Source organism: Podarcis muralis, chromosome 2 (assembly GCF_964188315.1).
Source record: "Podarcis muralis chromosome 2, rPodMur119.hap1.1, whole genome shotgun sequence".
Lineage (NCBI taxonomy): Eukaryota > Metazoa > Chordata > Lepidosauria > Squamata > Lacertidae > Podarcis > Podarcis muralis.
The window spans coordinates 122,955,385-122,967,818 of record NC_135656.1 but is presented as its reverse complement, the minus strand read 5'-3'; the positions used below and the strand labels follow the sequence as shown (position 1 = coordinate 122,967,818).

The window sequence follows — 12,434 nt, the reverse complement described above, 5'->3', positions numbered from 1 at the left end:
CTAAATCATACTCATTCTGCCCTTGTAAGTTGTTGATCCTGAAGTGTGGCAACACATGTACTTTGGAACTCCTTGCCTTTTGACTCTTTAGCTGAATTCTTTTCAGCACCTTACAAAACCATTTTGGTTTAATGAAGCCTATTGGGATTTTTAGAAATTTGCATGTTCTTTAATCTACATCAAGCATAACTGTTTATTTGAACTATACTTTGAATCTTCAAAATATATGTTAGCAGCTTTGTATTTCATTGAGTTTTAATTTTTTAGTTGGTTTTTGTAAGCAACTCAGAGGGTCTATCTATAATAAAGTGCTGTATTAATTTTGTTTAAAATTAAAGCAAAGACTTAGACAAATTCATGGAAGCGGATATGACTGTCGTCAGCTACTAGTCCTTATGGATATGTTATCCCTCCACTGTTGGAGGTAGGTTGCCTCTGAGTACCGGACTGGAGAAATCACAAGTATAGAAAGGGCCACTGCCCTCACCTCCTTCTTGTGAGCTTCCCATTGAGGCACCTGGTTGCCCATTATGGAAACAGAATGCTGAACTCTTATGATAGAATACCTGCAACTAGCAAAACTGACTGGAAAAATTAGAGGAGTGTCAAACCAGAAGGTATATAAGGAATGGAAAACATTAAAAGAATAACTAAAATCATACTGTACGAACAATAAGATACTTGCAGAAGTAGAGTGATACTGGTAAGAAAGAAATACATAAAATATTATATTGGATTTTATATATATATATATATATATATATATATATATATATATATATATATGCTTTCGTAGATTTTCACGGGTACAGGAATGCAGGTTTTGGTGTCCTCGGGTAACTTCCCGTGTAAAAGTTGGGGTGTCTAGGCGACGTTTCGACGAGGTCTCACTCGTCATCTTCAGGCAGGTGCTTTCGGCTTCTTGTTACTGGAACAGAGCTCTGTTCCAGTAACAAGAAGCCGAAAGCACCTGCCTGAAGATGACGAGTGAGACCTCGTCGAAACGTCGCCTAGACACCCCAACTTTTACACGGGAAGATACCCGAGGACACCAAAACCTGCATATATATATATATATATATATATATATATATATATATGTATATGTATATGTATATATATATGTATATGTATATGTATATACACAAAACAAAATAATATGAATCTGTGCAAAGAATACAGATAATATAAGTAGTATAATGAGAATTATTGGAAGTTATATATTTTAATATGTCATGTAAGAGTAATATATATTGTATTTGTTTATGTCTGTTTCTTTATCCTTTCTTACTTTATTGTTTTTATTCATTTGTAGTGTTTTTGTTATGTATGTTATGTAATTCATGTATATTTGTTTATGTGTAAATTAATAAAGTTTTTTTTTAATAAAAAAAAACCTTTCTCCCTCCATGAACCATGTCAGTACCATATGTACGCGAATCTAATATGCCATCAGGGATGCGGGTGGCACTGTGGGTTAAACCACAGAGCCTAAGACTTGCTGATCAGAAGGTCGGCGGTTCGAACGCCCACAACAGGGTGAGCGCCCGTTGCTCTGTCCCTGCTCCTGCCAATCTAGCAGTTCGAAAGCATGTCAAAGTGCAAGTAGATAAATAGGTATCTCTCCGGCAGGAAGATAAATGGTGTTTCCGTGTGCTGCTCTGGTTCGCCAGAAGCGGCTTAGTCATGCTGGCCACATGACCCAGAAGCTGTACGCCGGCTCCCTCGGCCACTAAACCGAGATGAGCACCGCAACCCCAGAGTCGGCCACGACTGGACCTAATAGTCAGGGGTCCCTTTACCTTAATATGCCATCAAATCTCATGTGCACCTCAATTTACAAAACCTTGAAACAAAAAAAGTATTGTTGGCAAATGTAGATGTGCCATCAAATCTAATGTGCACCCTAATTTCACAACGTAATTTGTCCCAAAAATGTGTGCATTATATTTGAGTAAATACAGAATTTTGAGTAAACATATTTTTCTTCTGCTCCCATAAAGTTCTGGATGAGATTTTTCTTCTTTTTACAGTTATCAGAACCACAATCCCCAGAGTCCACCCTTCAAATATTGCCTTTGGTAACAATTATGTAAACATCATAATCAAGGGCAGCAGGAGGTAATTTACTCCACTGTGCCTGAAAAGTTTCATGTATAAAATATCTCGTGTGCTACAGAGTCCTTGGGGCCAAGATATGGAGCAGGTGAAGGAGAAAGAGAGGTCTCTGCGAAGCTTAATCGGAAAATAGGAATCTGTGTTCTAAGTTGTGGAGTCTCCTTTTCTGGAGGTTTTTAAGCAGCGTTTGGATGGCCATCTGTCATGGATGCTTTAGTTGAGATTCCTGCATTGCAGGGGGTTGGACTAGATGACTCTACAGTTCTATGGTTCTATGGTTCTGTTCCTACCCTACCTAGAGAAGTTAGCAGGGATTGAAACTGACACATTCTGAGTGCAAAATAGATGCTCTACCTCTGAGCTATGGTCCGTTCCCTTTGGCCCTGAATCCAGAGCTGCATTTGTCACGTCACTGCAGCCTCTGTCGTTCAAGTGTTTGGGGTTTCTTCCGATCAACTGGCTATGGATTTGGGAGGACCAGTCAGGAGGGAAGTGTAGCAGAGAGACCAAGAATGATAAGGCTGCTCCTGCTGCTGCCTCTTGCAACCTCTGGGGTGCAGCAGAAGGCAAAATGCCCGCTGAATCTCATCCGGGATAAAAATCTTGCTGTGAATTATTACCGGCCAGGAGACCACCTCATTGCCGGAGTCGTATCTTCAGGATTAATAGGAGGTCAATATCCCTTCTCCTTTTCCAGCACCCCCTTAAGCAGGCTTGAGTCGTAAGTAATGATGTACTGATTTATTTCTGCTTCCTACCTACTCTCCAATTCTCCTCTTATACCAGGGTCATTTCTGGTACCCCCTGATAGATCACTATCTCATTTTTGTTGGCTTGTTTCCCTTTAATTCTGAGCACCATGACCACTGAGCAGTTCAAATATTTGGAAAATCTGGGTAGGAGTATAATGTTAAACAAAAGCAACGAGTGCCCTCCTTGCTTTCTCACCTCTGATATGAAACTTTTGGAAGCTAGGATTGGACTTTATTGGGCTCTAAACATTAATGGAGGGACACGGGTGGCTCTGTGGGTTAAACCACTGAGCCTAAGACTTGCTGATCAGAAGGTCGGCGGTTCGAATCCCCACAACGGGGTGAGCTCCTGTTGATCGGTCCCTGCTCCTGCCAACCTAGCAGTTCGAAAGCATGTCAAAGTGCAAGTAGATGAATAGGTACCGCTCCGGCGCGAAGGTAAACAGCGTTTCTGTGCACTACTCTGGTTCACCAGAAGTGACTTAGTCATGCTGGCCTCATGACACGGAAACTGTATGCCGGCTCCCTCGGCCAATAAAGTGAGATGAGCGCCGCAACCCCAGAGTCAGTCACGACTGGACCTAATGGTCAGGGGTCCCTTTACCTTTAAACATTAATGGAACATGTTGCTTCTTAGATTTCTAGAAGTCTTTTCATTTGGTGAAAAGCAGTGTTTCGACACATTTTACAATGTTATTTAAGTGATAAATTCATTGACAGTACCCTAAATTTAACTTTTAATAATAATAATAATAATAATAATAATAATAATAATAATAATGTAGCAAATACTGTGGGGCATGTTTGAATTGTGGTTTTTCCATAGTGAGTAAAGTGAAATGAATTTTCTCAGTGTATATCATGGACCCTTGGGGAAGGTTGAATGCTCAGTCCATGGTCCTTGGCATGAAAAGTGGAGAGTTTCCCCACTTTCAATCTAAAATAATCTCCTGGAAGTTTAGTCACAGAATTAGTGTCCCAGGATTGACTCACTGCCCTTGTTGGGAGATAGAGGAGAGGCTGCTTCTCTCATGGAAAAAAGCAAATGATAAGGCAACTCTCATTCCACAATGAAAGGCAGGCTCCTCCTTTATAACTGGGTGCAACGGCAGTTGGAGAGAATTGCATGACTCCTTTTTCCCCAGGCACAATGTAATCTACGCAACTGCATACATCTACTATGCTTAGGCAGGTGCAAAGCAGCCTGGGGGTTCAATTTGACTTCATGGACTTTTTCTCAGGTGCTCAGCATAGCCCAGCGTCCCTAAAACTTCTTGGATATTGTGAGGATATGCTCTTCCCAGAGCCCCACTACAGACATGTAAATCATTATCTGGTGACTAATTTTTGTGAGATATATAATGCCTGGAGTGGTCCTTTGATAAATTGACAGCTATCAACCACTGGTTCTGGTGGAGCAGCCAAGGAGGTCTACGGAAAAGGGCTGATTAAGCTTCTGGCAACCTTGAGATTAGGAGTCTCATGCTGTGCCATTTGAGCTGTCCCAGAGCAATGTGACTTTCATTTTCACTGAATTGAGGGTGACAATGTGACACACTTTTTTTGCAGTTGGGTGACTGGGAGAGATTGGTACATTCTTTCCTTCCCACTTGCCGTTCAGGAGATAAATCATAACCCCCAGCTCTTAACCAACATCACCCTTGGCTACAGCATCTATGATACCTTTTTTGATGGAAGAACAACTTCTGATGGCTTGACCGACCTCCTTGCGGGTGGGGAAATCAACATTCCAAACTATAGCTGCGGAAGATGGAAAAATCTGCTGGCTATTCTTGAAGGGGGGAAATCCGACATCTCCATGCACATTGCAAACATGCTGGGCATCTACAAAATCCCACAGGTAAGAAGTAGGTTCAAGTCAAACAGACCCAACAGCATGTTATACTTAGGATAATGAAACTGATTTTACTGCTCATGCTGCTTTGTACATCACATCATTGTACAAACACTGCTTTTCATGAAGGGAAAGCGTAGTTAAATGATGGACCTTGCTCCCACAGGAAGCAGTGGTGGCCACCAACTGAGATGGCTTTAAGAAAAGGATCAAATAAATTCATGGCGGAAAGGCCCTGATGGCTGTGCTCTGCCTCCACACTTAGAGGCAGTGATTCTTCTTAATACCAGTTTCTGGAAACCACATGAGGAGAGAATGCTCTTGTGCTCAAATCATGCTTGTGGGTTTCTGGAGGATTTTATTTTGAAGGATCCATTTCAGTCTGGGTTCAGGTGTAGTGCTGGGACTGAATAGGCCCTGGTCACCCTGATGGATCACGTGTATGAAGAGTTGGCTCACTTGCTGGATCATCACCTTGTCGTGGTGGGTGGGCTTTCACATTCCCATGACCCTTGTGAGCGAAGCCATCAGGAGTTTCATACTCCCACTAGGGTCACCTAAGGTGGTAAGGACCTTGGGGAGGAGCTAGACAAAGAATGATCCAAGAAGTTCTTAATGGCAGAGCAGGTGGATGAAATAGCGGAAGAACATTGCCTCAGGAGAGTGAGGAAAATTCTCAGGGATGATTCACACCCTGGCCGGCATTTCTTGATCTCCTGCCCTCAGGCAGAAGATATAGAAGCATGATTAGTCGCACCAACAGGGTACAGAACAGCTTCTATCCCTGGGCTGTTAGGCTGCTGAATGAAAAGATAACAACAGGGCAACTGTCTTTCGGGTTTGGTGGGTGTGCATCAGCAAATGAGGGCTATTAAGACTAAGAGTGGGGGGGGGTGCTCATGTAATCTCACTGTATACAAGTTGTACAAGTGACAATAAAGTATTTCAATTTCGAGATAACAAGTGGTATGTTACAATGGCTGTGAAGGCGGATGAAGGCTGCAGCAGATAAGAATCTACCGTTCATTGTGACACTAATGTATAGTCTGGACACGGTGATCATTGCATTGGAATCCTCAAGTCTTGATTATTGCAATGCAATTTATTTGGACCTAGTCCAGAGGCTCCATTGTGGCTACACCATTGATGGGGACAGACTATTATTAGTAGTGTTAGTATTAATTTTTGCATTGCATCTTTGTAAAATGTTCAGAGGCTATTGCAGTTAAGCAGTATAGAAAATGTTTAAATAAAAAAGTTATACTATTCTATTATTTCTAAAATCCTTGAAGTTAATGCTAATTAAATTGATCATCATCTTTCACATAGGAGTACCCAAAGGTTCTCCTGAAGAACAAAAGCTCAGTCTCTTTTCCTTTCCCTAACAGCTCAGTTATGGCTTTGTTCTTCCCGATAAAGCCCAGTTTCCTTTTGTTTACCAAATGGCCCCCAATGAAGAAACTCAGTACATGGGGATAGTCCAACTCCTCCAGCTTTTCAGGTGGACATGGATTGGACTCTTTGCTCCTGACAATGATAATGGAGAAATGTTCCTGAGCACCTTGGCACCTCTGATGACCAGCAACGAGATTTGTGTTGCCTTCTCAAAAAAAGTACAACTCCAGACTTGGCTGTGGATGCCCCATGAAGCACCTGCCATGTGGAGACAAGTCAATGTCTTTGTTTACTATGCAGACTTTCAAGATGGACTTTATATAATCATAGAGGTAGAATCCTTCCTTGAAAGGATACAGACTGGGGGGAAAGTCTGGATAACCACAGCTATTCCAAACACAATATTCTTATATGAAACTGAAGCCTTCCGGTATGCCCATGGTTCTTTGTCCTTTGTAATGAAGACCAAAAAAAGGACAAAATATGACTACTATGAGCCAGTGTATTCTACTACCTGGGGGAAAGGATTCGATTGCTCATATTCAAAGCATGTATTGTCTGTGAGGGATTGGAAAAGATGCAGGGAGAACGAGAATCTAGGGGTGTTGCCCCAGGAGGAGATTGAAAGAATCCAGTCCCAAGACAGCTACATCAATTACTATAGTGTACAAGTCGTGGCTCAGGCCTTAAACAAAGCGTATTTGTCCACATCAAAGCAGATTCCAGTGGTGGGTGGAGGAGACAGGTTGGAACTTCTAAGGCTACAACCATGGCAGGTATGTCCATTCCCTTTTACAAACTGCAGTTCATTTCCCCAGCCCTAGAATTGCCTAAGAAGTTGAATTATACCAAGTCAGACCAATGATCCATCTAGTTCTGTCTACAATGACTAGCAGCAGAAACATAGGAAGCTGCCTTAATAATAAATAATAAATAATAAATTTTATTTATACCCCGCTCTCCCCAGCCAAGGCCAGGCTCAGGTCGGCTAACAACCAATAATAAAAACAAGTTGAATGACTTACTCTAAGTCAGAATGTGGCTCTCTCTCTTGCTTAGTATTGTCTCTTATTGATTGATGGGCAGTGGTCCTCCACTTTTTCTGGATAGTTATCTTTCCCAGGGGTACCTGGAAATGAAATTGGGGGTTAAACCTGGGACCTTTCACATACAAGGCAGATGCTCTAGCAACTGAGCTATGCCCCTTTCCCCAGCATCATGCATTCAGAGTCAAGCATAGCAGGGATGTATGTATGTATGTATGTATGTATGCATGTATGTGTTTCATGTATAATCCACTCTTCATCACATCAGCAGGATCTGAGAGAGATTTTCAGGAATACAGTGGTACCTTGGCTCCCGAACAGCTTAGTTGCCGAACAAATTGGCTCATGAACACCGCAAACCCAGAAGTAAGTGTTCCGGTTTGTGAACGTTTTTTGGAAGCTAAACGTCTGACGCAGCTTCCACTTGAATGCAGGAAGCTTCTGCAGCCAATCGGTAGCCACACCTTGTTTCTGAACTGTTTAAGGAGTTGAACGGACTTCCAGAACGGATTAAGTTTGAGAACCAAGGTACCACTGGTACCCCTGATAGGAGCAGAAAATATGAATGAGTGTTAAAATAATCCAATAGCATTGTTTTCAAGTACTGGCAGAAATCCATCAGAGTTTCTGCCATCTAGGGCAAGGGAATACCAGAGTCACAGGAGCAGCACAACAGAAACAGTCCCCAAATCAGTGCAACTTTGAAAGGGCAAAACGTGTTGAATCTGCATATAATAAGAATATAGGGGCAGATTATTATTTTTCAGGCTTTAATTAGAAGACCAGGAATAGACCTAACTCCAAAAAACATGAATGAATTACTTTATGGATGCAAACACTACTATTCTAGTATCTCTATCTCTATCTCTATCTCCATCTCCATCTCCATCTCCATCTCCATCTCCATCTCCATCTCCATCTCCATCTCCATCTCCATCTCCATCTCCATCTCTGTATCTATCCCCTTGCAAGCTTGCAGTTTCAACTGCACAACTCCAAAACTAAGACAAATGGAAGGAATCTCCAATCAGTGCTTTCCACCTCTAACCTTCCTTGTAATCTCTGACTTGCAGGGTGACCAGCGCCACCGGATAGGCCTCTTTATACAGATTCCTTTAATAAATCCATCTAGATTAATCTTTACATATATTCCAAAACTCTTACTTAACATTTCCTGATATATGTAATAATGATGATTTTGGTCTCCCCTAAATGTTGAAGCAGGATGAGGGGACCTAAAAATAAATCACAGTCTCTATGAGTCCAGATCACAGTTTCCTCTGTCGTTGTAGCTTCATCCATTCTTGAAAGAAGTGCATCTCTATTCTAATACTTCACCTGATGGACAGTACTTGGATGAAAATGGGGCACTGGCCGTTGACTTCGATATTGTGAATTGGGTGCTCTTTCCTAACAACTCTCGTGGTAGAGTGAAAATTGGGAAAATAGAGAGACAGACAGCTTCAGATCAAAAGATCATCATTAACAAGGAAGCAATTGTATGGCCCAAGCTATTTGAGAAGGTGGCATAAATTATATTTGTCATTTTACTATGTGCTAATTGTTAGAATTCCTGCTCCATGATTGCCGTAATGGGATTTTTGTATATCACATGACGGTGTATGTTTTGACTCCATAGAGTGGGAAGTGATGGAGACAGGATGTTTGTGTTATTGTGTTCCGTGAAGTGGGACTATTGTCCTTTGTTCTTTTCCTCTTTGCTGTCTGATGCTAGAGAGAGAGGGAGCCATGTTGCAGTGCTCTGTGTGTGTTTATATATAAATAAAGTAGATTAGCCAAAATGCTGAGTTGCCGGGGTCTGTTACGCAAGCTGTGAAGACTCTGCAGATCGCTGTGATGTTCGGGCTGAAGAAAGCTTTTGAAGCTCCCGAACGATCGATCAGAGGGAGAGAACTTGCCAGTCAGGCATGTGTCTCTGCCAGGGTCCTACTCGAGTGTAGGCTGAACTCCTGACTCTAATAGCATGTTCAATTGGCGGCAGGAGGGGGAGGTTATTGGGTTGTTTATGTTTTTATTTTGCTTATGTATTTTTGTGTTTTTATACTGTTATTTTATCCTGTGCACTGCCCTGAGACCCGCAGGTATAAGGCGGTATACAAATTCAATAAATCATAGTAACAATAATGCATAATACATACAGTATGAGGCTTTGAGTATATGCTTACGAACACTTCCCTGGAACTAAGTACCACTGTGCTTAATGGAGTACAATCTTGAGTAAGACTGTATACAATGTCGCAGGGAATAGGAGACTTTCCAAAACAGAGTAGAACAGCTTGCCCCAACTTGGTGCTCTCTCAAATGAAGTGGGGAAGGGAGTGTTTAAGAGAGCCTCCCACACGCGCTTCGTTGCCCAACAGCAACACAACAGCCCTGCAGTGAGGCCAGTAGGTCTTACCCTCCGGTAGTTACTGCCACAACCTTTCTTCTTACTCCTGCAGCCCTAGGTGGGAGGGAACCTGGGGTACACCAAAGCAGTTATTTTTTTAAAATAGCTTTCAAGCCAGTGCCCCCAGCACTCAACCTGCATGACAAGTGTCTTATGGAAACACTCTAATCAAATGTTGTAAACAACCTTATGTGAGAGTTTTGTTTTCAGCATGACCAATACCACTACAGTGTTCAATAATATAAGGCTGAACAAGTTTCTAAGTATTTTCAGGTCTGATATTGTTATAATAAATATGTAAAGTATGTTGTCTTTAATATAAAGATACATAACAGCCCAACCTTAATGTGATGCAAGGCTTACTGAGTTCAACCTACACCTTTGTGATTTACTGCCAAAGCAGCCCACACTCTCTCTGAGTATCTCCCAGACCTCAGAAGAGCATGCTGGTCACTTTCAACTCCATTCCTAAACTACTAGTAGAAGAAGAAGAGTTTGGATTTGATATCCCGCCTTTCACTCCCTTTAAGGAGTCTCAAAGCGGCTAACATTCTCCTTTCCCTTCCTCCCCCACAACAAACACTCTGTGAGGTGAGTGGGGCTGAGAGACTTCAAAGAAGTGTGACTGGCCCAAGGTCACCCAGCAGCTGCATGTGGAGGAGCGGAGATGCAAACCCGGTTCCCCAGATTACGAGTCTACCACTCTTAACCACTACACCACACTGGCTCTAGGCACATAGGGATTTAAAAATTCAGAGGCTGGCAAACATACAGTTATGAGTTTGCAGGAGGCCAGATTCCCTAAATTCCCCTAAAGTCTTATTAGATGCAAGTTGTTTATTTTAAAGTTATTGTGACCTTTGTGTATTGGACCACACTGTTATTATGTGTGTGATCTTTCCTGTTGTTTTCAGCTGGCATATAGAAAGGCGGTATACAAATTAAAAGTGAAATGAAATTAATCTTGTTTACCTTGGTTGCTTGTATGCATAGAAAAGTGATAGAGCAGTGTTGAGGGAAAGAATCAGAAAAACCAAAAAGTTTGTCTGCCATGTTGTTCTGAAGAAAAGAAAGTAATCTCTCCAAAATAGGGCCTGGGGTCAGTTGGGGCCATTGGAAGCAAAGATGCCTTTTTACAGGATCCTTCCAAAACACTTTGATCTGCTTCCACAGGTACAAATGCTCCTAACACTTTCTCTTCATGTCTAGGCCATGCCTCATGCAAGATGCACACAGAGCTGTCACCCTGGAAATGCCAGGAAGATTCAAGAAGGGAGGCCTCCATGCTGCTATGATTGTGCTCCCTGCTTAGAAGGGACAATCTCCACTCAGGAAGGTAGGACAGGATATCACCCGTCAGCTGATTGGCAGATTACAGCCTGCCTTGCTTAAACTCCACAGGCAGCTTAAACTGCTTTGCTTAAACTCCCTTACCCACCAGACAATTGACAAAAACGACATCACCAAAGGTGGAGACCAACTGGGCCAAGTTTGACCCAACAGCTAGAAGTTCCCATCCCTGGTCTAGTCTTCACAGAAGCAGCTTTTAAACATCTCATGGAGAAAGTTTCTTTAGTCATGCTCCACAAGATCTTTTCTTGGTGATAAGGTCAAGGACTGGGACATTTGCTTTATTCCTTGCCAATAAAACAGTGTTTTTCATACTCTCTCCCACATGTCCACCATTCCCCCTCAATTGTAACAGCACTCAGACCATTGTAGGTGACTGATGTCAGGACAATGAAGTCTCTTTTCCTCTATGCAGATGCTGATGAATGCACCAGATGTCCACAAGATCAACATCCAAACAAGGAGCAGAATCAATGTGTCCCCAAAACAATAACCTTCCTGTCCTATGAAGAATGTTTGGGAATCCTCCTGACATCCCTTACCCTCTTCCTATCCTTAACTACAGGTATTGTGTTTGGAATTTTCATTAAATACAAGGAAACTCCCATAGTCAAAGCCAACAACAGGGACCTCTCCTACATCCTCCTCATTTCCCTCTTGCTCTCCTTTTTGTCCTCCTTCCTCTTCATTGGCTGGCCAAGGAAAGCAACCTGCTTTTTCCGACAAATTGCATTCAGCATCATCTTCTCAATTGCTGTCTCTTCAGTCTTAGCAAAAACCATCACGGTGGTTCTGGCCTTCCTGGCCACTAAGCCAGGGAACAGGGTGAGGAGATGGCTGGGGAAGGGTTTGGCAAACTCCATTGTCATTTCCTGCTCCAGTGTCCAAGTTCTCATTTGTACCATCTGGTTGGGCATCTCTCCCCCATTCCCAGAATCTGACATGCTCTCCCAGCCTAAAGAGATTATCCTGCAGTGCAATGAAGGGTCTGTTGCCATGTATTATGGCGCACTTGGCTACATGGGCTTCCTGGCTGCCATCTGCTTCACGGTGGCTTTCCTAGCCAGGAATCTGCCTGGGGCCTTCAATGAAGCCAAGCTCATCACCTTCAGCATGCTGGTCTTCTGCAGTGTTTGGGTGTCCTTTGTGCCCACCTACCTGAGCACCAAGGGGAAATACATGGTAGCCGTGCAGGTCTTCTCCATCTTGGCCTCCAGTGCTGGGCTCCTGGGCTGCATCTTCATTCCCAAGTGCTATATTATTATACTGAGGCCTGATCTGAATATGAAGGAGCACCTGACCAACAAAAATAAGCATGGCATTTGAATCTTAATGCTAGGGATACAAAAGAATGTCTCAACAGTATCTGGACTGGAACCACAGCTTACTTAATAATAACTGGGTTTATTATTTTTCAGAAGGCTCCAGTAGGCGTGTTTGTGTCTCCAGCACCTTCCTCAGACTGCAGTGTGCATCCCAACAGATATTAGGTGATGAACAGATCCAGC

The 12,434-nt window shown here is 42.6% G+C and overlaps 1 protein-coding gene across 1 annotated transcript; it reads left to right on the top strand.

The window, feature by feature from the left end:
- The first annotated feature begins 4,704 nt into the window (after positions 1–4,704).
- On the top strand, positions 4,705–12,252 carry LOC144326832 (vomeronasal type-2 receptor 26-like). The gene is made up of 5 exons (XM_077923679.1): positions 4,705–4,731; positions 6,114–6,896; positions 8,459–8,689; positions 10,786–10,912; positions 11,342–12,252. Exons 1-5 carry the CDS (start codon positions 4,705–4,707, stop codon positions 12,250–12,252), a joined length of 2,079 nt encoding a protein of 692 aa, XP_077779805.1.
- Positions 12,253–12,434: the final 182 nt, after the last annotated feature.